The following is a 25,331-nucleotide window of genomic DNA, read 5'->3' on the forward strand; positions in this document are numbered from 1 at the left end:
ATTGTTTAAAAACAATAAACAAAGTTTGAAATCAATAATAAAATGATCAAAAGTCTCCTTCTCAGTCTCAGTCAGCAGTTAGAAGGAGCTGGTATCCTGGAGCTTCCATGTTGTTGTTGTTGTTGGGAGAGAAACAAGCTTTAAAACAGACCTTTATCTCATCCTGATCCCAGTAATAGAACCAACAGAGAGAACTAAACTACAATTTATGATTCTGGAGGATTTTTGTTAACTCAAAAAAAAAAAAAAAAAAAAAAACCCCAAAACACCAAATCACCATCATCTACTTTTGTAAAAAAACAAAACTATAAATGTGCGTTGGAGTGCCGCAGTGTGTGATCTTTAATGATGATGATTTACAACAGTCATAAGAAACCTGAGGCCCAGGGCCCACATCTGGTCCCCAAAGTATATGCATAAAATAAATCCAAGGAATACACAAAGAAAAAGAGAAATACACAAAGGGGTAACAAAAAATGGAGAGAAAATTGACAGAAATACACAAAATAAAAATAAAAAGCAATGAGTCATTTGTGTATTTTCATCTTTTTGGGTTTTAAAAAGGCAAATTTGTGTATTTTTATGTTATTTTGTGTGTTTGAATCATTTTTGTGTATTTTATTTCTATAATTTTGTTTGCTTTTGGATTACAGTAGCTTGTGTCATTTTGTCTTATTGTGTGTTTGAGTCATTTTTGTGTAATTTATATTTCCAGTTATTTTTGTTGTCCTTGTGTGTAAATTCATTGTCCTTTTGGGTTTTTAATTGAGTGTATTTGACTCCTTTGTACGTTTTGTGTATTTTTCTGTGCTTTTGGGATAACCTGTCATTCTATATATATTTGTTGTACTTTTCTGTCATTGTGTGTCTTGAGTCACTTTTGTGTATTTTATGTGTTTGGATTAACTTGTGTATTTTTGTCATTTTGTATATTTTTGTTGTACTTTTCTGTATTTCACAGTTTTTGGAGTTATTTTGCTTTACTTTTGTGTAATTTTTCTGTCCTATTGTGCATTTTTGTCGTCTTTTTGTGTAGTCTTCAGAGATTTTTTTTTATCTGTGTGATGCGGAGTACGAGACGCAAACTGAAGCACATCTTTGTGAAAATGTAGCGCTTTTGATTCCTCAGTAGTATTTGTTGCAGTGTGAATCATGTCAGCTGAAGTACAGTGTGTATCGTCAGAGAGACAAACCCACAGTGTGTCCTCACGCTGTGGCATGGCTGTGAAAATGCTCAGTGACGTGCGCTTGCCCTCCCTCAGTGACTCACCCTCTATCTGATGTTTCCTCTGATGACGAGGCTTCATCTCATCTCATCTAAAGGAGGCGACGTTCACCACCGTGATGAGATCAGACGCCACGCACAGACTCAGCTGTGAGCGACACGGAGAATCACCACCAGGATTTCAAACAAAGGCTCATCCAACAACTGTTTGGGACATATTTTATATAAATAATAATTAAAAAATATTCATTGGAAAAGAAAAACAAAAATAAAACTCAATGGAACAAAAACAACAAAAGAAAATAAACCCAACAGGTCAGTGACGATGTGGAGGCTTCAGTCCATCGGAGGCTCCTCCCCCTTTCGCCAGCTTCGTACAGCATGCAGGTTTAAGGTTTGTGTGGATCATCATCATCATCATCATCCTCACCACGAGGTTTGAATACAGAATTATTGACAACTTCAGCTTTTTTAAATTTAGAACTTTGTACACGCCAAAATGTCGGGTTAAAAAACGGCCATCGGGGGGTTGTGTAAAAACAAAAAAACAAAGACTGTGTGTGTTGTGTGTGCGTCTCTGTGTGCATCTGTGTGTGTGCGTGTGTGTGTGGGGGTCCAAGCTGGGGGCAGCATCAATAACATCAGCAGGTTTAATCACTCCGAGTCCAAACAGACGAGGATGGAACGACCTGTGAAAAACAGAGGAAAACACACAGTGAGACTCACACACACACACACACCTGTGTGCGAAGGTTATGCAATCTGACGACAACATTCAACACAACGTGTTTTTCTGCTTTTGGTTGCTCTAAAAAAACAGGAAAAGTTGAAGATGTCAATGTAAACCTCTGTTGTTTACCCAAAGAGGATAAAAACAGTTGTGACCCATAATCACAGACTTTTGACCCTCAGGGTTTGTGTGTCCTCAACTGTCCGTGATTTACTCTCTACTTCAGCCACCAGAGCGTGTCAGCGCACTGTTTAAGGAAGAATAAGCAGCACAAGTTGTCATTTTGACTGAAAAAAAACTGCAAAATGATGGCTGAATGCTTCACTCCAAAAGAAAACAATGGGCTTGTTAGAGCCCAACATTTAACAACGACCTGAGGAGAGAGAGAGGAAAAAAAAACAAACAACTGAAATGTTACAACTGGTGAATAATGTAACAAGAGGCTGAGCCCAAAACGTAAAAATATCTTGCCTTGTATATATATATATACATATATACATATATACATATATATATACATATATATATACACACACACACTGTATACATGAGGGTAAAGATAAAAACTTACCGAGGCTTATACATATATACACGCATACACATTCGTGTATGATACTATGCTCTATATTGAGGCAATAATTCCTTTAATCCATAAATTACTGACTCACTCTACGATGTAATAAAATTACTAGAATATTAGGGGAAAAAATAATGACATATATATATATATATATACACACAAAGTTTTAACGTTTTGGGCTCAGCCTCTTGTTTTTTTTTTTATATATATAACAATTCAGGTTTTGTCACATTTCGGGCCCTAACAGGTAGGCTTTACGCGATCAGGATTTTTTGGCCGATCACCAATCAGTGAGTTTTTATAAAAACGATCACCGATCCGATCATATGAGGAGGGATGGGCAACAAATTTAGTACTTTTTTTTTTTTTTTTACTACCTGGTACTGATTAATGTGAAATCAAACGATAACATGTTTTGGTACCTCTAGGCGCATGCTTGTGACTGAGGGAGTGCAGGAGTAGTAGATTTTACTTTTCATAGGTGCATAGCAGAGGTGGGGCACAGGCACACGCACCTGTGTCCACCAACCCACTAAAACGGACAGAAATGTCCGGTATCAAAAAGAAACTATAAGGAAGTGCCTCACCCAGCGCTCTGCTCTGACCGACAGATGCCAGTGAAATACTATAGAGCCGTGTCACGTAGAGCAAACATGTCGGTGGTGTGGAACGTCTTCAGTGTAAATGAGATGATGAAACAACAGGAGCATCTACTGGAAGTTTCATCATGACAATGACGTCATTGGTTGGAACGGAGAATGAAGACATTACAGCCGGTCACAGTAGTTGCGTAAAATAAAAAACTATCGGCCAATCCGATATAGCAGATCAGATCGGTGTAAAGTCTACCAACAGGAATGTTTACGGGCAATGGGGCCATGTGACATCAATCACGTGATTTCAAGATGGAGGAACACAGGCTGTAAAACGGTAAAGTAGTCCCACTTTTAAAAAAGGTAATAAAATGAATATGGTGCAAAATATTGATTTTTCTTTATTGATGTTTTATTAGACATAGATCTACTAATAAGAACATTTCGAAGATTTTAGGCCAAACTTGTAAAAACAGTGGAGGATCTCTTTGATTGAATTTTCGGTGGATATTAGTCGGACACTGATTCTAAAGAAATTCCCACTGAAGCACATGTTAGAAAATGTGACGACATGAAGCTGTAGCAGAGAGAGAATGAGCAGCAGACAATAAACATCAGCCCACTTCAGCTCAGAGCGAGTGAGTCATCGCGCGCGCGCGCACACACACACACACACACACACACACACACACACACACACACACACACACACACACACACACACACACACACACACACACACACACACACACACACAACACACACACACACACACACACAACACACACACACACACACACACACACACACACACACACACACACACACACGGCAGCTGTGGGCGTCGCCGGGAAGGATCTGAAATTTTGGTCATGGCTTCGAAACGCTACAATGTGGACAAACATATTTAGACGGCGGTAGCTCCGCCCACTCACCAGGTGGTGCAGGTGTGTATGGGGGGGGGGGGTGTCATTGCTGTTTGCAGGCCGACAGTTTTCGTATTTTGCTGGTTGTAGAGACTCCTTTGCGTGAAGGGTTGGACGACGATGAGGAGCGGCGCTCTGCTTTGGCCTTTCCTTCTGTCCCATTCAGACACACCGGCTTAGAAACTTCTGGACTGTGGTCCACATCTCCCTCGTCCTCGTCCAACTCAGCCATTTGTCCTGGAGACACACGCACACATCAATATGTGAAACGTTTACATTCTAGAACTGCAAAATATTAAAAAAAAAAAAAAAAAAAAAAAATGTGCTTCTGTGTGTCTATTATTAGACGGCTCCATTCACTTTATGTGGGCCACCACTTCAGAGAATCCCAGTATTGACTGGTAGTGCTTTTATGAAAAGTGGCTGTTGCCTAGCAACAAATAATGGATCTCCTTCTTCAGATTGGACGAGTTGGAAAACAAGTGGAAGTGATAAAAAAAAGGCACAGCTCAAGTCGTCTATTCAAGTTATTGATTCTGTCTTCATGTTAAAATTACAGATCACAATTGAGTTTTAAAGACTTTTATTATCTTAAAAAAGAGAAAGGAGAGGAATATTCAATCAATCAATCAATCAATCTTTATTTGTATAGTGCCAAATCATAACCAATGGTATCTCAAGACACTTTACAGTAGAGCAGTCTTAAGGACGGACTCTTCATTTTATGAATACACACATATGCATATATACACATACATATGTATCCCACACCCAACATGAATTCATCATGGCGGCAAGGAAAACCTTCTGTTAAGCAGCAGGAACCTTGTGTGGATTCCATTCCTATGATAAACAGCCATCCACGTTATGCTGTGTTGGGTGTGAATATTAGAAAAAATGGGTTTGCAACAAAGAAATCTAAACCCAAACAAAGACACTGAACAATAACTATTAAAATCAAGAGTGTGCGACCTCACTTTTATATTTTTTAAATCCATTTTTGTGACTTTTTTGTACAGCCCAGTCCTCGGTTTGTTCCATATTACAAAATAATAATAACTAAAGAAAAACCTTTTCATCATCAATCCAAACAGAGAGCTAAAGAAAGTTTTTTTTTTTCTTTCTGGAATTTAGCTTTAGATGTGTTAAAAATACACAGTAGACCAGACCTAGTGCACAAAGTAATAAGATTTAAGTAACACTGTGCTGTCTCTCCTCTGTCAGCGACTATAAATGACATCATTGTCCTCATTAAACAAACTTGCTCAGAAGCTTATTCAAACTTCCACAGAGTAATTAAACCACTGAGATGTAGTGCGCTGTCATGGCCTCTATTTAATTAGGATCATTAGTGAGCTGCACGCGGAGGACAGGAAACACTTCTATTTTATGCCGGTTTTGTGTGTTTTTGTTTTCATCTTTTTATATTTTCTCTGTCATTTTGTGTATTTCACATTGTCTGTTGACCGTCAGCAGATCTAATGAAGGATTTGGATGTGTTTGTGGTGGTGCTGCGGTAGTGTAATTAAGGGGTTCTAAACCTTGGGATAGCAAGACACTGGAAGGGGGTTGCCAACAATTTGAGACCATTTTTGCTTATTTTTACCCTTTTTCTGCAACTACACAAAACTTGGCATATTTTAATTGATTTTAATTGATTGTTCATGCTAGATTTTTGCTCCTTTTAATGAATTTTTGCTACATTATTCCCATTTCTGCCATTTCTCCATCACATTTCAATGCCTTTTCTGCACATTTTTTCCACATTAAAGACATTTTCAGCAGTTATAAACCCTTTCCATCACACGTCACCTATAGTATGTTGACCCACTACTGACTCTTTCAACCTCTTTTCACCATATTTCATGATTATTTTTTGTCAATTTTACCACATTCATCTTTTGTCATGCCTATTATTTTCCAGTTTAAACTAATTGTTACAATAATGACACTTTGAACCCCCCCCCCCCCCCACCTTTTTTGTTTTTGCCCACTCTAATTTCTATGGCTTTTAAAATCCTATTTCACCACCTTTTCCACCATTTATGGTCCCTTTAAACCCATTTTATTTCAGATTAAAACATGGGTTTCCATCTTTAAGATGACTATATATTATGGCCCAAATAATAGTAAACATCCTGGATAACAGTGGATATTATTCAGATGAATAAATAAATGTGGTTTTCACAGAATCATAGAACAATGGACCATCATTGTGCTGACTTCATGGATTGGCCATAAAAATAAAGGTCCCAGAGTCCAGGGACCCCCACTGTACCTAAAGGTGGTTAAACACAGTCATGAACATTGAAGAACAGTCACAGGAAACAGAAACCAAATGGAACTGATAAAACTTCTTCTCAGACGGAATCTAATGATGATAATTGCACCTCTGCTGTTGTAAAATCTTATGTTTTGGGTGTTTTTTGCTCCTACCTGGCACTGTGAAGTCCTGAGTGTATATAATCTCGTCCTCTCCGTCGTACAGCTCGTCATCGTCGTCCTCCGTGTAGCCGTGCAGGTCCTCCAGGTAAGGGACCACGGTCATACTCCTCCATGGGTCTCTGCTCTCTGCACTGGCAGGGATGGGCACGGGTGGCTCAGACGGGGGGTGTTTCTTCCGTACCCAGCTAGTATAGCGAGACAATGAAAAAGCCAACATATAAACGTTAGCGTCATTGTAAACACAAAATAGGGAGACGGGGTGGGGGTCACTCACTTGTGTTGCCTTATGTTTTGTATGGAAAATCTCTTCACAGGGTCGTACTCCAGCATCCCTGAAACACAAGAGGAGAAACCATTTTTTAAAAAATTAAAATATACTCGTTTTAGGAGAATATTCAGAACTGATCGGTAAATTTATCCCAGAATTGTCTTTCTGGTCAGACTTTATTGCAGAGGTTCCCAACCTTTACAATTAGTTTGTGATATTGTGTTGTTACTAGATTTATATTTTAGAAGGTGAACGTAGAGAATACAGTTGTTTGAGATTGTGTGTGATATTTTAATTTGGAAAAAGTATAACTTGTAATTTTTTATTTTATTTTAATTTTATTTCTAATTTAATTTAAATTTTACTCCCCTTTATTTGAGAAGGTGAAAGTACAGAATACAATTTTTTGAGATCGTGTGAAATGTTTTCATTTTAAAAAGTATAACTTTAAAAATTTAAACTGTAATTTTATTTTAATTCAACTTTATTCTATTTAATTTTATCCTGATAACTAGATTTATTTTTGAGAAGGTGAAAGTATAGAATACCTCTGTTTGAGATGGTGTGTGGCATTTTCATTTGAAAAAGTATGATAACTAAAAAATGTAAATCGTAATTTTTTTATTTAATTTAAAATTGATTTTCTATTTAATTCTCTGGTGAGCGATAAGCCACAACTAATTTAATTTCAATTTTTAATTTAATTTATATTAAATGTAATTTTATTCAATCTTAATTTTAATTACATTTGTAATTTTAATTAAAAAAACTAAATTTTTTGGTCAATTACTAGAAATTTCAGGCGACCCTTTTGGTATTCTGGGCGTCCACCCAGATATGAATTTTGGTCCATATCATTCAACTCTACTTATGTGGCACTGATTGCAATTTTCAAAATAAAATGTGCTGAATCTAAAGGATAAAACAGACTAGAAAAGAGGAAGAGGATGCTGTTTCAATTTAAATCATAAGCACAGATAAGTCTACAGTAAGAGAGGATCATGTAGAGAGCTGATGGTAGTTCTGTGCATGTCCAAGGACACATTTTGTGTCACTGGGCTTATTTTAGACGCTGTAATTATGGACAGACAATCTCTGAGGTGCTGCGTCATTCAACACTGACGTCACAGGCTTAGGGAACAATCACTAAGTGAAACAAAACTGTTGAAAATGTGATGAAATCAAATGTGTTGTAATGGAATATTTCCATAAAAGGAGAAAAACATGTGAGATTTCCATACAATTGTGTTCCAAATATGAATCGGAGGCTGGTCATGAAGCAGCAGCACTGCAGCATGTTTAGTATTCAGCTACAGGCTCCAGATCAATGGAAACTACGTCAGCAGACGGAGGGATTTCTACTGTTAGAGGAAACCTCACACACGTCCTCCTGCAGTGTCGGAGCGACATCTACTGGACGCACATGGAAATGAAGGCACAGTTTATTGGGATATACGCCATTACTAGAGTAAACTTGGTGTAATTTAACAAATAATTCCGTTGTAGATACTTACACTATCTCACTCCCTCCAAATACACAAATTCAACAAAACTTCACAATATTTGCAGGGATTACAGTTTTCCCACACTTGCACATTATTGTTTAAATTATTTGTTTTTCCACCTAAAATCTGCAGCTTACTTGAGAACAAACTGCTACGTATTTCAGTTCAAACAATTTTATAAAGGTTCTCTGCTCAAGTTGGTCCTCAAGGTGGTCGCATTTTTCTCTGCTCCCTCTTTTCCCACCCGTATCTGTCATTGCTGCTTCTTTGTTTTGTCTGGTGAATCTAATAGGAGCCTCTATTTGCATCTCATACAAAACTGGAATCATGGAAATGATTAGTTGGTCTCTCAATGTAATCGACCAATTTTTTGACAAAAGAATTTGGCAGTGGTGAGCCCGCCTGTCCAAGAAGTATGTTTGCGGCTGGATATGCACTCAACCCTTGCAACAAGTGGCGAGTTGTGTGTCTTGTCGGTTCTTTCCGTGGAAGACATCTACGTGATTGAAAATATGGTAGCAGGCATCCTGCTGATTGGAGCTGGCAGCTTCCTGCAAAGTCCGTATTACGTTAGCAGCTGTTTTGGGAAGGCTGCCAGTCATTTCTGAAGGATGGAACAGGGCTCTCAACACTCATGGTGAATGATCTCAAGAGCAAGCAGGAGCTGCTTTGGAACGTTTTCGCGAAGTTGATTCCAACTTGGAGAAGTTGAACGTGCGGCTTACTTTACTTACTATTACTGCTGGAAGACCCGGGACTCAAGGCTATCATAATTGAGCTAGCCTGAATCGAAAACAAATCGCTTATCATTATTGCCTCCCAAAGTCGGCCGCCCAAGGCTGTCTACTCTATCACCTGGGTGTTGTGCAGAAAGACGCTCCCCACCGCCAGCTGGAACTTTGTTTCTGAACTGAATCTAATCAAGGTCGTCACACGTCATTTGACTGTTTTCAGAACGGAGCGAAGGGATTATATTTCAACGCCTTTGTTGGTCGTCTGTCCATCCTCGCCCCAAGCTATAGGAAAGGTGGGTGAAGCATCCACATGAGGCTGCCAGTGCGTGGCCCCCCCAGAGGCTGGCAATCCTTTCCTCTTCTCCGCCATGAGTCAAGTTGAGAACCAAAATACGCTGCTTGCGTGTGACATCACGTATTTGTGACGTAAAAGAAACTGGTAAGCGGAATTGACAGGCAAGCAAACAAACGATTCTTAGGAATTGGATTACTGGGAACCAGTTCTCAGAAAGAACCAGTTTTCAATTCCCATCCCGAGTTATATGCGATTGTCGTCATGTTTCTTGGACGGGATGCAACTGAAAGGGTAAAATAAAGTATTCTGAATCTGAATTCTACTACTGTTGTGTATTAGTGAATGTGACGAGTCACAAAGCAAACAAAAAATTGAGTCACAAACATCTGAAACATTACGACACCGGGTCTCACTAAACAAATCCCGTTTTTTCAGCAACTTTCTATTCTTAAAAGCCAAATCTCTCTCTGTTTCAACTGGAGTTTTTAACCCACTATTGTAGGATGACTTCATGTTTATTTTAGAAAAACAAGCAGTTGTGTAACATTGTGTGCCAGACAACCTAACAAAACAGGTTCCCAAAAAATAAGAGTTCAAAGATCCAAGTGGAAATGTTTGTTAGGTTTCCACTGAAGCAAAAACAAATCCTTTAATTGTCACTAGCAGAGTCATTGCATCCAACACATAATTAAAGTTATGATGATTGCATTAAAGCAGTGTTTCCCAAGCTTTTTTGGTTGTGACCAGAGCTAGGCAAAAAAATCGATTAAAACAATTTATCAAATTTTTAGATAAAACGATTTTTGTTTGGCAAATAAAAAAAAAAAAAAAGAAAAGATTTTTTTTTTTTTTTTCGTGTTCCGTCCTTGTGGGTTACCGTAGCGCGATGTGAGACAGCCCCCTCTTTGTTTACATTTATTTATTCTTTGCACTTTTGATAATATATCTGAAGTCTGGAGTCATTTAAAAAAAATTCAAAAATAATCGCAACTCGATTTTTTTCTTTTTAAAAAATTTGATTTTTTTCTTTTTTAGGCAAAATCGCCCAGCCCTCGTCGTGACCCTATTTTGATAGAGTAACTAGATTAATATTTGAAGAACAACGCGCTTAACAAGATGGCGCTAGCATGTACCGGCTGCCGTCTGCCCGCTCTGCTTGAACTTTTGTTTGTAGCCGCACTGATCGGTTTTCTGTGCAAAAATATCACTGAGCTGAAAAAAAAAAAAAAAAAAAAAAGTGAATGTAACCATGTCGGAAATAAATAAATAAATAAATAAATAGTTTACGACTGTCAGGAACTTATTCTTCTTAATCGTTCACATGATGTATGTCTGGGCTTCAACTCTAAGGATCAAACATCCAGACTTCATCCTCACTTGGCGTCAGTACCTGACTTCCTGCTACGCTCACCTGTTCTCCGGAGGAAGCGTGCTAAAAAACGGGGTAAACGTGGTGGAGTCCTGTTGAGGATAAAGGCGTTCTAGAGGTCAAACCCTGGGACTGATCCTGGATGTCAGTTAACATATGGATTACGGTGGATTCAGCCCGTGGCTCCAGTGCGTCTGGTCTCCGGCTTGCGTCACCTGCCGCTCGAAGCGCCGCTCCGCAGATGCCGTCACCGGCATCGGGGTGTGGATCACAGGTGGCTTCGTCCGCTGCGCCGCAGCTCTCCACAGGCCGACGAGGAAGTGACTCTACGCCTCGGCTTGCAGAATGCTAGATCGCTAGCCAACAAATCTCACCTCCTGAAGGACCTTTTTATGTCCCGCGGATTGGATCTGACGTTCATTACGGAGACATGGCAACGGGAAGATGACTACATTCATCTTAATGAGCTGTGTCCTACGGTCTGCTCCGTGTTTGGAACTCCACGGCTTACACGACGTGGAGGAGGATTAGCGCTCCTATTCAGAGTCGCTTTCAGCTGCAGACTGTTGGACATAAACACGTTCAACTTCTTCGAGCTCCAGATGTGTAAGGTTGGAAATGAACACTCTTTTTACTGTGTTTTAATTTACTGACCTCCTGGTCCTGCTCGTTTATTCCTAGATGAATTCTCTGAGTTTATGTCATCTATTGTTAAGCTGGAGAGTGTATTAATCCTTGGTGATTTTAATCTACATGTTGATAATTCGTCCTGTCCTATGACAGCTGAGATGATGTCTCTAATGGACTCTTTTCACTTTGTGCAACATGTGTCAGGTCCAACACACACTAAAGGTTATACCTTAGATTTGGTCTTTTCTTTTGGTTTAATGATTGACCATCTAGGTATTGAAGACTTACAAATAAGCGACCATTGCTGTATCATATTTAATCTGTCAATCACACTGGTACAGACTACTTCTAATGTGAAAAAGCGGAGACGCATTCTTAATGAAGCCATCCAACTACATTAGCTAGTTGCGATGATGTTGACACTTTTATGACAAACTTCAATAGCCATTGTCTGTCTGTTTTGGACACAGTAGCACCAGCTAAAAATACTCCAGGCTCTAATAGGAAACCTTGTCCGTGGATGAATGAAGCTATTTTTAGCTTTAGGAGAAGCTGCCGAAAAGTGGAACGGTTGTGGAAAACCACTAAACTAGAGGTGCACAGACTCCATTTAAAAGAAAAGATAATGGAGCTAAATGAATTAATAAAGCATGCCCGCTCTGCTTATTTTACTAATCTTGTTTTGCAAAATAAGAGAAACCCCGAGGTTTTGTTCAATACTATTGAAAATCTTGTTGCACCCTCACCGTCCCATGTGTCTGTACACACACAGGAGGACTGTAACAATTTTTTAAATTTCTTTGTAAATAAAGTACAAGATATCAGGGCTAGCATCACTCCTCCCTTGGTTAGCTTGTGCAGTGCATCAGCCCCTGTGAGCTCATGGTCCTCCTTCGCTCCTGTCAGCCTACAGGATGTTCAGATTTTAGTAGGAAAGATGAAATCCTCATCGAGCTTTGTAGACATTGTTCCTACTTCTCTGCTTTTAAACATTTTTGATGTTGTTGGTCCTTGGGTGGTAAAATTGATAAACCTCTCACTTTTATCTGGCTCGGTCCCCAGCTTTTTTAAACATGCGATAATAAACCCCATTCTTAAAAAACCCAATCTTGATCCGGGGGAGCCTATAAACTACCGGCCCATATCTAAGCTTCCCTTCATGTCTAAAATCATGGAGAAAATGGTTGCTAAGCAGCTAACCTCATACATGGAACAGCATGATATTTATGATAAATATCAATCTGGTTTTAGATCAATCCACTCCACTGAAACTGCTCTTCTGAAAGTTTCTAGTGACGTGATGATGGTCGCTGACTCTGGTCGTTACACAGTTTTAGTTTTACTTGATCTGACAGCTGCCTTTGATACTGTAGATCATAGTATACTGGTTGATCGACTCAAATCTGAGATGGGGTTTTTTGGTACTGTTCTCCAATGGTTTACCTCTTACATTAATGGAAGAACCTTTAATGTTGCTATTAACGATGTAATGTCTAATAAGTCCAACCTGTCATGTGGAGTAGCCCAGGGCTCTGTTCTGGTTCCTGTTTAGTTTTTATTGTATCCGATGCCTCTTGGTCGGTTGATCCGTGGTTTTAAAAACGTGTCTTATCATTTTTATGCTGACGATATCCAGTTGTACTGCTCCTTTAATGACTCAGAGTCTCACTTTTTATCTGAGATCTTAGACTGTATATCCTGTATCAAAAACTGGTTGTCATCAAATTATCTCCAGATAAATTCAAACAAAACAGAAACTCTGATCATTGCTCCTGATAAAAACATCCCTCTAATTAAAAACTCTCTTGGTGATCTTGGCTCATCTGTTAAAACCAGCCTCAGAAACCTTGGGGTTGTTTTTGATCAGTCCATGTCTTTGGAGGGACATTGTCGTCAATTGACTAAAAACTGTTTTTACCACCTGAGAAATATCTCTAAAGTGAGGCATCTTTTATCAAAATCAGATCTGGAACTGGTCATACACGCATTTATATCATCTCGTATTGACTACTGTAATTCTGTTTTTACTTGTTTTAATAAGTCGACCCTAAACAGACTCCAGATCGTTCAGAACGCTGCTGCCAGACTTTTAACTGGTGCTTCTAGAACATCCCACATCACCCCCATTCTTGCTACTCTGCACTGGCTTCCAGTTAAGTTTCGCATAGAATATAAAATATTAGTTCTCAAGTTTCGAGCACTACATGGTCAGGCCCCTAAATATATCTCGGACTTGTTGTGCCCCTACTCATCAGGGCGATGCCTTCGGTCTTCAGGTCAGGGTCTCCTAAAGACCCCAGAAACTAAATTTAAAACTACAGGAGACCTGGCGTTCCAGGCTGTAGCTCCCAGACTCTGGAATAACCTGCACCAGTCTCTCAGGGAGCTCAACTGTGTGGACACTTTTAAAAAACTGCTGAAGACTACACTTTACAGAAAAGCTTTTAGTTAACTGGATTTTAATTTTTATTTATCCTTTAATGTTGCTGTTCTTATGATATTTATGCACTCTTGTTTTATTATTTTATTGTTTTGCACTTATACTTTTACCACAACTCTGTACAGCACTTTGTAATTTTATCTGCAAAAAGTGCTTTATAAATAAACTACTTACTTACTTGAAGAAGTGAAAGTATAGAATACAGTTTGTGTTAAGATTGTGTGGAGTTTTAATTCGAAAAACATATTATTCTAAAAATTACAAAAATATAATTACAATTTTTATTATTATTTAATAAACTTTTCAATTATTTAATTTTTAAACTGTATTGTTATTTTACTAGATGTGTACTTGAGGAAGGGAAAACAGACTACATTTGTTTGAGACAGTGTGGTGTTTTAATTTGAGAAAGAAAGATAATAAATACCCAAAAAATTATTTTAATCAGTGTTTTTTTTATATTTCAGGCGACTCCATTTGAATTTCCGGCGACCCCACATGGGGTCACGAGCCCTAGATTGAACAACACTGCATTAAAGAGTAATTAAACCCAAAACCAAAATTTCTGCTGAAATCAAATGTATTTGGTGTGAATTCATGTTGATTGATTCTAGTACAACTTTTCACATTTTAGTCAAAGTTTTTAAATGTTGTTGTATTTTATTGTAAAATGTCAGAGTGAATGCCCTATATGGGCTGAAACAACTACTACAATTTAATTTTGCTATTGCCTGTGAATGGAGGTTTGTGGTGGCTTCTTACATCACTGTGGAGTACGACGGACTGAGAGGATAGTGATTAGATAATTCGCTTCTATGTAGATTTTATAGCATAAACTAAGTGTGTCTTAAATGCTCCAGAAGCTCCGCCCATAATCAAGGATTTTATTTTTTAATTCCAGCCGAAAACCTGCGGGCTTATTTCCTCTTTCAGGTTGTTGGGTTTAATAAATAAAACGTACCTCTCAGCAGGTCAGACAGCAGAGGTCCACACTCCTCAGGAATAACATAGTCTCCTTTCCCAATGTTCTCAAACAGCTTATAGATGTTGTCTCCCTCAAACGGATACAGACTGGTTGTTATATTGTATCTGAAAACAAAAGAAGCACATCAGTGTGAAGCTGTGAGTGAGCAGCAGGTGAACATCCTTGTCCTGGTTGTAGAGTTTTAGTCTCGTCTACTCACAGTGTTACTCCAGCAGACCAGATGTCCACTTTAAATCCTGAAAACGTGTCCAGGCCGTTTGCGATCTCTGGAGGCTGAAAGGCTGGAGATCCTTGACTGGTGCAGCACGTATCGCTCTCTGCAAACGGGTGAAGGGCCTGGAGGACACGACGAAAAACAATACATTTTAGTTCAGGGTGCAGATTATAGGTGGGAAAATATCCAAGAAATACTAAATTCACTTCAATGTCCTTGATTTTGTACCATTTTTTTTAATTAAAATTTTGTGTAATCAGAGTTCTTTCAACAATGTGAGATAAATTATCCAAGCAAGAAGTCAATGCATGATATTAATTATAATTTCTGTCATTTTGTGACAAATCTTTATATAATTTGGGACAATTTTGGGGAATATTTTGAAGAAAATTGCAAGATTTAGAATGTTTTAAATTTCTTTTAATAATTTTAACGCGCCGTAGTTTGCACCTTTACGTATAATGATATTTAAAGTATGTAATATCTGAAAAAAAGTAAATTTAAACCTAAATTTACTTAAATGTAGTTGATTATGGACCAATTTTTATTCAATTTGGGAAAATTTTGTGAAATATTTTGAGGAAAATTGCAGGAATTTCAAAAACTGTTGATTTCTTTTAATAATTTCAATGTGCCGCAGTTGCAAATGATATTAAGTATTTAATATCCAATCAATAGGTGGCTTTAACCATAAATTCACTTAAATGTCCAATCATCACCTCCTTTTGCTTTTATACATTTCAGGATTTAATTAGAATCATATATTTTACTCAAATTATATATAATCTGATATTATTTATTCAGAATATTTCCAATATTTATATATTTTTATATACTTTCCTCTGTTAGCTTTAATTCCTGTTTTCTCTGAGAGAGGTACATACTGTAGTTAATATATAATTTATATTTATGTTTATAAATAGCATTCACGGATTGTTTTCGCAGCAGATACGATTTGTTTTTTGTTTCTTAATTCCAAATGTGATTCTCAACATTTTTCTTGTACTTTTTTGGTTATTTTACATTGCTGATGTATTATTTTGATATGAGAGCATCCGAGGATGAAAATTAATGAAAATTCAAGACCTATAAGGAGTGTTCACGTGAAATTAAATAATTCAAAAATAATTGTGGTAATTGTAGTTAATTCTGACAATAATCACACCAAGAAAATCTGTAATCTAACATCCCGAGCCTTGAGTTGGACACAAACATGTATAACTATGGTCCTGAATGCTGATTGGTCAGACTCACCTCTGCTACGCCCAGGTCAGAGATTTTCAGCGCCCCGTCTGTGGTCAGTAGCAGATTTCCTGGTTTAATGTCTTTGTGAACTATTCCCTGGCTGTGCAAATACTCCAGGCCGTCTAAGAGCTGGCAAAAGTACCTGCAACACACCACAATTACAGGATTTATGGACGTGATTAAAACAATTTATCACATCTGAGCTATTTTATTTCAGTAGCTCTCTGGCAGGGAGCAGATATTCACACAATCTACAATCAGTTAGTGCAACGGTAAAGGTCTGCAGTCCCTGATCTAAACTTAGCCATGAAGCTCAGGCTAAATATAGCTGCTGGACTAGGAGAAACATCAAGTGGAGGAAAAAAAAAAAAAGAAACGTACCCGTGAGCTTGAAATACTGGAAACCTTTTCTCTGGGACGCTGTCCAGCATTTCCTGCATCCCACAAACGCAATACTCCATCACCATATACGTACGGCTGGAGTTAAGAGAAAGTTTGCCAACGCAGCTTAAGTTAAACACAGGGCTAAATAATCTAACATGTTAAAGGAATGTGACACTGAGAACGTGAAGGATATATCTTCTGCTTCTCCTCGTTGTAAAGAACATCCACCAACTGAATCACATTCTTGTGTTGGAGTCTTCTTAGCAGCTGAATCTCTCTGTGAAAACACACAAGAACGTTTTATTACACACACACACACACAGACACACCAAAAATTATTATATTTTATGAACTACAACAATTGGAGTAGAGCAACAAAAGCTGCCTGATGACTAAAGTGAACCGTCAGGGTTTTAACAAACCTCTGTAGACGGAAACTAAATCAGTGCCAATTCAATAAGCAATCAATAGATTACGATTTAGAAATAAACTCTCTTTTTACAATTTATCAATAGTCTAGAAATCCATGTACAGTATGTAGGGCCCTATAAATTCCAAATTCCGTGTTTTCTAAATACATTTTTCTTAAAATATTTCGTCATTTTTTTCCAGAAGGTTTTAACTTCTGAGGAAACAATATAAATAATACAAAAAACCATAATTAAACAAAAATATATGTCAAAATAAAAACGTAATTTAAAACCATGTGTAAGCTCCAATTCAAGGGGAGATCAAAGTTGTACTGACATGGATTATTTTGATTATTTACAATAAGTCATAAAGATTTATGAGAGCAGCATTATTGTCCCCCAATGGTTTACTGAATCAGAGCAGGTTTACTGATTACGTTTTGATCAACTTCATTTAAATTATCCTGATGAAATCATTCCAGACCAAAACGCTTAGACAAAAACAAATGGACACAAGGATACATCAGTTATTTCATATGTAAATCAATTTGTTTTACAATCACAAAAATAAATTGTTAAAAAAGGTGGTGAAACGGGATTTTAAAAACCACAGAAATATGTTAAAAGTTGAAAATTAGAGTGGCCAAAAAAAGGAGAGAAAAAGTGGTAAAAAGAGTTTAAAGTGTAAATATTGGCTTAAAAGTTGGAGAAATGGGAGGAGGGGTAATGCAATTTAAAAAGTAGGAACAATTGGTTTACTTTAAACTGGCAAATAATGGGAAAGACAAATCGTGAATGTGGTTAAATGAAAAACTTTGTGCTTTTTTTGAAACTGGAAAATCATGCTCTATTAAAAAAAAAAAAAAAAAAAATAGTGAAAAACCACCACATTCGATATTTGGCCAAGCGTTTATATTTTATACAGCTTTAGCCACAAATTTTCATTTTGGTGCATCCCTAAACAAAAGTAACTGAACATTGTACAAAACAACATGGAAATACACAAAATTATAACAAATTAATCAAGGAACACACAAGACAACTACAAATACACACAAGTAATTGAAAAGAATACAAAATGACACCGAAAACACTCATAATTGCATTAAAAATACAGATATTGAAAAAAACAAAAAACAAAACAAATGACAGCATTATGTGTAAAAAGTGGTAGAATGGGGTTATAAGTGCTGAAAATGTCTTAAAAGTGGAAAAAATGTGCAGAAAAAGCATTGAAATTTGATGAAGTGGCAGAAATGGGAGTAGTGTTGCAAAAATGCATTAAAAGTAGCAAAAATATGGCAATAAAAAGTGATGAAAATAGGTTAAAATGTGAAAAGTTTGGTGTAGTTGAAGAGATATATGGAAAAAAAGTGATATTTGTAACTATGAATGTAGATACAGGCTTCTCCTTATGCGACACTGTATATGGTGCAGTGACAGGTCAGAGCTATAACAGGCTTCTGTGTGTGTGTGTGTGTGTGTGTGTGTGTGTGTGTGTGTGTGTGTGTGTGTGTGTGTGTGTGTGTGTGTGTGTAATAAATCAAGCTCTCAGGGCCTGACTGTGCTGCTGAAACATCATTTGTCTTCTACCTGGAAACCTTGTGGAGCCGTTCCCTCCTCATCGACCTGCAGTTAGATCAAGCTGTGTCGGCCTTTTGCCTTAAACACAACCCCACCACTAGAATGCTTTCTACTGACACGCTGGATTATTCTGGGATGGATCACCGTGTTCAGCCTCACTCAGTTACTTACTGACACTTACTGCTGATATAAAGACACGGATACTCTGTGCATATTGTAGAACCATCTGCACTAGTGCACTTCTGTCATTCTGAAGCAGACTTAATATTCTTGTGGCTTTGCACCAGCAGCATGCTAAATGCAAAGATCCTAGCAACGCTGTAAAAACAGGAAGTATTTGGATGGCTGGAATGCTAACAAGCAGGCGCTGAATGAAGAAGCGTGACCTGCTGAGGACACACGGGCTGCAGGAAGGACAAGCTCTGCATATCTATAAAGTACACTACAGCAGACGTTGGAAACTAGAGGCACGGGGGCCACATGTGGCCCTTGGGCTAATTTTGTGAGGCCTGTAAAGTAACCACATAAAATGACTCAAGATTACACAAAATGAGTGAAAAATATACAAAATGACAAAAAATGAATAAAAGATATGAAATGACAACGAAGACACAAAATGAGAAGAAAATGACTTAACACAATAAAAAACACAAAAATGACATCAAAAACACTCAAATGCACCAAACTTTTCTCACCATGTCAATAAAACGGTGTTTACAGTGGAGATCGTAAACTTTTGAAAGCTAATTTCAATCTTTAACATGTTTTTATTTCCTGAGTAAATTATCTTTAATCTATTGATCTACACATTGTCTTTATCTGATAATAAAATATTGACTTTGGCAGCTTTAAACAACTACAGAGCAAAGAATCTGTAGTTTTTTTTATAAGTCAAATCTGATGGAAAACTGTTGAGTGTAAAAAACTAAAGTTGCACTAAAGAACTTAAATGTTCATCCTTTTAATCTTTACCAGAATTATGATGTCCTACATGACTTGGATATTTCCGGAAAAACAAGTTTTATCAAGCCATCGTCTCAGGGCTGTCCTGGTTACTATGGAAACTGCTGCACCAAACAGATCTTTATCTCTGAACTACGGTAGATTTACTTTTGTCTGTTTCCATGTACGTCTCATATTTAGTCCTATGGTGCATAAATATGACGACATGTGGGACTTAATCCTATTTCAGAAAGTCTAAAAATACACCGATGAGGGGAATCGGTACTATTTTCTCTCTTGAGGTTTTCTCTCATGAATTAAAACGAATGAGGATTAATAACCTTCAAGGGACTCCACCGAACAAAGAGCTCATGATGACAACAGATTTCAGAGGGAGAAAAATGTCTGCATTTATAATCATCCTTAGATGAACGAATGTTTAAGTCTATTTATGAACCATTTTCTACTCAAAAACTATATAAATATTGTGGTTCTACTCATTTCTACAGTTTTGGGGCCTTTCAAGGCCTTGTGCACTGCAAGGTTTACCTTAATACAGTGAAGTGTGTTCATCTATAGCAGGTGTTATCAACGTTTGGGTCAGGACCTCATTTGGGGTTGCGAGACAGTGGGAGGGGTCCCCAAATGCCTACAAGAAACTAAGAATGTTTTTTTCTGAAGAATCTGAGCCCATTTTTGCTTATTTTTAATGCATTTTTGCTACATTCCTCCCATTTCTGACAATTCTCCATCAAATTTCAAGGCCTTTTCTGCACATATCTTTCACTTTCCAAATCTTTTCAGCACTTATAAACACTTTCCACCACTTTTCCATCTAATGTCACATATGTTGACTCATTATTGTCACTTTTAACCTCTTTTCACCATATTTCATGCTTATTTTTGCCAATTTAACCATTAATTCATTTTTTTATATATGTAATATTCTGTTTAAGGTTAAATGTCTGCAACTCATTGGTTAATAATAAATGGAATAGTTTCTCATACCTCCTGTTGCGGACAATTGATTCATGCTAATATCGTATTGACATCGATCAATACTCAAGGATGCAATATCGGTATAGTATCAAAAGTGAAAAAGTTGTATTTGGACACCCTGAGTATTCTTGATGTCATTTTGTGCACATTTGTTGGCGTTTTGTGTGTTTTCGTTGTCATTTTGTATATTTCTGTCTCAAGTTTTGTTGACGTTTTGTATATTTTTAGGAGACATTTTGTTTGCTTGCTTACAGTTGCCCATGTCTGATATATATATATCTTATCAAAAACACCAAAATTTAATATTTTACAGCAAATGAATATCGGTTCAATATATTGGTTTCCTTTATTACTAATAATCAGTAACAGCCCAAAAAAACATACGGGTCGATCCTCAATTCAAACACAGGTTATTTATGTATTTGTTATTTCTCTTCAACATTGCAAGTTGCAAACATGCATGAAGGAACAAAGGAAAACCCCTTACTTTTTCACATTAGCCTCTCCGTTGGGAATCCTCCGTAGTTTCTTCTTCTTCAGTATCTTGACGGCGCGGCGACAAAGTGTTTCAGAGTCCAACATCTCCTTGACTTTGCCGTAGGACCCCTCCCCCAGGAGGTCCCCCATTAGATACTTCCCTATGAGCTTGGCCCTCTTCCTGCGCGGTTGGTAGATCACCTCAGTGGAGTCGATGCGGTGGATGAACGTGTCCATCTCCATCAGCTCGTTCTCGTTCAGATAGTCCAGATGATGCAGCTCCTCAGAACTCATGTCGCACACTTTGGACCTCCTTTGCAAAAAAAAAAAGGTTCTGCAGATAGCAGAGATTTCTGCTGTGGAGTAATAAATTCAGCAGTGAGCTTTGGGCTCCGAGAAGTTCTTATTTTAGCAAAAAATAATTATTAGAAACACAAGAGTTGGGAGAGGCCATTATCAGGAAGTAGGAGGTGGGTGGATCCCAGTCTGTAAACATCAGAACCAATCAGTGCAGGTACCAGAGCATGGCGTACTCTACAGTAGTGTTTCTTCTCTATCACCTACAAATAAAATCAATAGCACATGTCCTTTAAGCGCTCCATGCTAGCTCCTGTTCTCAGGACACATCGATGGGGGAGGGGGGACGCTGGACTGGATCCAAGTGGAGCGGTGGGAGGAGGTCCGGCTCCCGGGGGTCGGGTGAGCCATCCGACGTGTAGAGGAAGTCCTCAGGTGTCCTCCATGTCAGCAGGGCTTCCACCAGCTCACGCCCGGAAACTGAAGTCAAACATCAGAACACCTTCAGGTCCACATTACACTGAAATTTACAAATAGGACATTTTTTATGTAAACAAAACACTTTCAATACTGACACTTCCTGTTTACTCCCAACTGTTTGTTTGAGGAGTTTTACTGAAAATCCTGTTTTAGGTTTTTACTAAAATGAGCAAACACATACTTAAATAAGGGCTGCACAATTAATCAAATTTTAATAGCGATCACAATTTTGGCCTCCACGATTAAATTATCCTGATCGTCTGCGATTTTTATGTTTAAAATGCAACCTCTGATGGACATAAAACTGGACAAAGCTGGAGTTTTAGGTTTTTTTAAGTAGGACGCTAATATTTAACGTGTCGACATGCCCCCATGAGTTGATTTACATAAGTACCTAATAATTAGTAGGGGTGTCCCTATCCGATATTGATATCGGTCCAATATCAGCCATAAAACGAATATCGAATTTTATCGGACTGCATCTAAAATCTCCAATAAATATTATATTCATTCAATTGTATAATACTGCAGACATTATGTTGAAGGTTAAAATGTATGTAACCAATTGGTTAATAATAAATGGGTCAGTTTTTCCTCATACCTACTGTTGCTGACTATTGTTCTCTGTTTGAGTAACGTCACTTGATCAAACCTTTTCTGATATTTCACACTACAAAATTAGTAATAAAAGTATGTATGATTCGGGCTGATATCGGATTGATATTGGCCAATAATCAAAGCTGCAATATTGGTATCGTATCAGAAGTGAAAAAAACACAACTTTTTAATTTCTGATATTGCAGCCTTGCGTATCGGCCGATACCAATATTGATCCCATATCAGCATGAATCATACACACTTTTTTTTCTCCCTTTCTCTTTTCTTCAATAAAAAAAACAAACAATTACTTGACACGAGAAGCAATGTATTTTGGTATATGAGAATAAATGAGCTCAAACAATTATTATTTCCATCACTGAGTACTAACATAATGTGTAATATGAATAACGAATATTTAAATTGAATTCTTCACAAAGCACTAACTTAAATTTAACTGAGCTATAATCATGCTTTACTGGATTTTTAGTAAACTTTGTAAAGCAAATGTGTTTTTGTATTAAAATAAAAAACAGCACTTAGTACAGAACATTCCAGAGAAATGGAAACTGTACATGACGAAATAGTTAGAATATCTGTGTCATGAAATAAACAGAGCAACTGATGAATTTAGTTCTACATAGCAGTTTATACAGTACGTTGGTTCTCCTGTTTCTTGTGTTGTGGTCTGTGCATCAGCATTATGGGTGTATCAGGAACTCATGAAATGAGAAAGATTCCGCACTGTTTGGAGTGCAAAAAAAAATTAATAGCGATTCACGGATTAAAATTTCAGTACTAATTATTATATGATATATAAATATTGTAAATACAAGCCCATACATTGTTGCTGTTTTTTGTTACATGATTATTAGTATTATGATAATATTTCTGTTGAATTGTGCCAATGTTGTGTTATTTTACTTTTTATTCACGTTCCATTTATGAATTCCCAATGTGTGCAGTGCCATTTTCTTTTCCTCTAACAAACATTTTTATTTTATTTTAACGATGCATTCAATTTTTTTTTTTTTTTTTTTACAAATTCCATGATAAGGGAAAACATTTAGAGGAAGATCTAATATGTTTTTGTGTGTGTGTTTTTTTTTTTTTTAACATTGCATGTGAAACGTGTGTAAACACTCTTGCTAATCTATTCAAACACACAGCATTGTTTACATTGGCATCACAAAAGTAAATACACACGATCAATTCTTAAATATGCTATAAGCTAGCAGTGCAAAGTTTATCCAACACAGTGTACCTGGAATTTGATGGAGGGATTATCTTCTTTAAAAAACAAACTAAACTAAATATAAATGTGGCCTAAGGTTAAATGTGCAGGAACAATTTAGTAGTAGTAGTTTAGTTCGTCATTTCATTCCATTAAACAAAACATTTCCATTATTTCATGTACAGCATGACCAAAATAGTTTAGGCTGAATACTTAAGCCTAAACCCTAATTTCAATTATAATTTTAGTAAAGTAAATAGTTACGGGCGAGTTCAGTGAATCATTTAATATTTTCTTAACTTATATCTACAAGAAAGCTAAAGAAACAAGGAAAAAGAATCCCTAGGATGTTGGATGTTCAACTAAACCAAACACCAGCCATGGGCAACTGGTGGCCTGGGGGCCACATGCGGCCCTCTGACTAATTTTGAGGGCCCCCCTAAGTTAAACACAAAAATGTACAGCAAAAACCAATATATTACAGAAAATTACAACAAAAACCCCACAAAACTCCAATAAAATATATAAAAGTACAAAAACACAAAATGATAAAAATAGATAAATGACTCATAACACACACACAACAGAAAAAAATAAAATACACAGGATCACTCCCTAAAACACAAAATAAAAACACACAAAAAACAGAAAAATATGCAAAATGACTCGTAACACAAAATGATAACAAAATACATAAATAACTCAAAACATACAAAACAGTAAAACATAAAATAAAAACAAATACACAGGATCACTCCTAAAACACACACACACAAAACAGAAAAATATACAAAATTACTCCCATACGCAAGACAACTACAAAAATAACAGAAAAACACAGAATGTCTAAAAAAAAAAAAAAAAAACACAATACCGTAAAAAATAAATAATAATACGGTACACACAAATATATATTTACAAAATAGCAGACCCTCAGATATAAATACATATAGGATTAGGAATACTCTGATTTAAAGCAGAGCAACACCTTCACTAGCGCATCCTAAAATGATTTTTTATAAATACTAACGTGTACTAACAAACCATTAAATAATATACATACTAATGCTTGTTTAATATATAAAGGCATATTTGGAGGTGGAGTGCATAAGTTATAGTTAAATGGGGGTAACATCGTCACAGTGAGTGTCTGCAGCAGCTAACGAAGCTCGAGCAGCTGCAGCAGTTAGCCAACTTTGACTTACATTCACATTAGCCTTAGCATTGGCAAACTTCACATCATTCTGAGACAGCAGCTAGCTCAGAAAATGAAGCGTTTCACTTCACACTAGTGAATTAAATAGAATGATTAGTTCAAATATATAAGCGCGGTGCAGTGAGAGTAGAAATAAGGCAGCTGAGAGCAGCTAGCACAAAGCTAACTGGAGCTGCGTCGGTTAGCGAGCCGCTCAGACTCCAGCTTTAATGAGCCGAGTCCGCTTTAAAACCAACACTCACCGGCGTCCACGTGAGCACAGCTACCCGCAGCAGCTCTTCTTCACCTGTTCCACTGTCCGCCCGGGATAAAAAGCGATATTTCACTGCGCTGTGACGAAATTAAGTAAAGGATTGAGACTTCTCCGTGTTACTCTTGGCTCTCAGGCTGTCGCCATCTTGCCCTCTTCGCCTCCCCAGGCCCCTCCCCCTCGCACTGACAGCGCTGACGTTAATGCGTCAAACATTAATCAAGTTCACATTTAACTCGTTTAATCAGACCGAAAAGGACTAAAATCGTCAAACCAT

At 37.3% G+C, this 25,331-nt stretch overlaps 1 protein-coding gene across 1 annotated transcript; it reads right to left on the reverse strand.

Annotated features, from left to right (window-relative positions):
• Nucleotides 1–1,781: 1,781 nt before the first annotated feature.
• On the reverse strand, nt 1,782–25,068 carry LOC114459743 (serine/threonine-protein kinase STK11-like). The gene is made up of 11 exons (XM_028441903.1): nt 25,047–25,068; nt 20,991–21,757; nt 16,762–16,845; nt 16,566–16,655; nt 16,194–16,326; nt 14,925–15,061; nt 14,702–14,829; nt 6,774–6,831; nt 6,491–6,684; nt 4,064–4,291; nt 1,782–1,914 (listed from the first exon to the last, which is right to left on the reverse strand). The coding sequence occupies exons 2-10, from the start codon at nt 21,272–21,274 to the stop codon at nt 4,098–4,100; spliced, it is 1,302 nt and encodes a 433-aa protein (XP_028297704.1). The 5' UTR covers nt 21,275–21,757; nt 25,047–25,068; the 3' UTR covers nt 1,782–1,914; nt 4,064–4,097.
• Between the last annotated feature and the right edge of the window lie 263 nt (nt 25,069–25,331).

This window comes from Gouania willdenowi, unplaced genomic scaffold, assembly GCF_900634775.1.
Source record: "Gouania willdenowi unplaced genomic scaffold, fGouWil2.1 scaffold_340_arrow_ctg1, whole genome shotgun sequence".
Taxonomy (NCBI): Eukaryota; Metazoa; Chordata; class Actinopteri; order Blenniiformes; family Gobiesocidae; genus Gouania; species Gouania willdenowi.

Excerpts from the sequence above, each read along its gene's own strand:
- LOC114459743 (XM_028441903.1), bottom strand. The coding sequence starts at position 21,274 with ATGAGTTCTGAGGAGCTGCATCATCTGGACTATCTGAACGAGAACGAG. Across the intron at positions 16,846-20,990 it reads GGAGAGGCTAATGTGAAAAA|AGAGATTCAGCTGCTAAGAA; the intron begins GTAAGGGGTTTT and ends GTGTTTTCACAG. Across the intron at positions 6,685-6,773 it reads CAAAACATAAGGCAACACAA|CTGGGTACGGAAGAAACACC; the intron begins GTGAGTGACCCC and ends TCGCTATACTAG.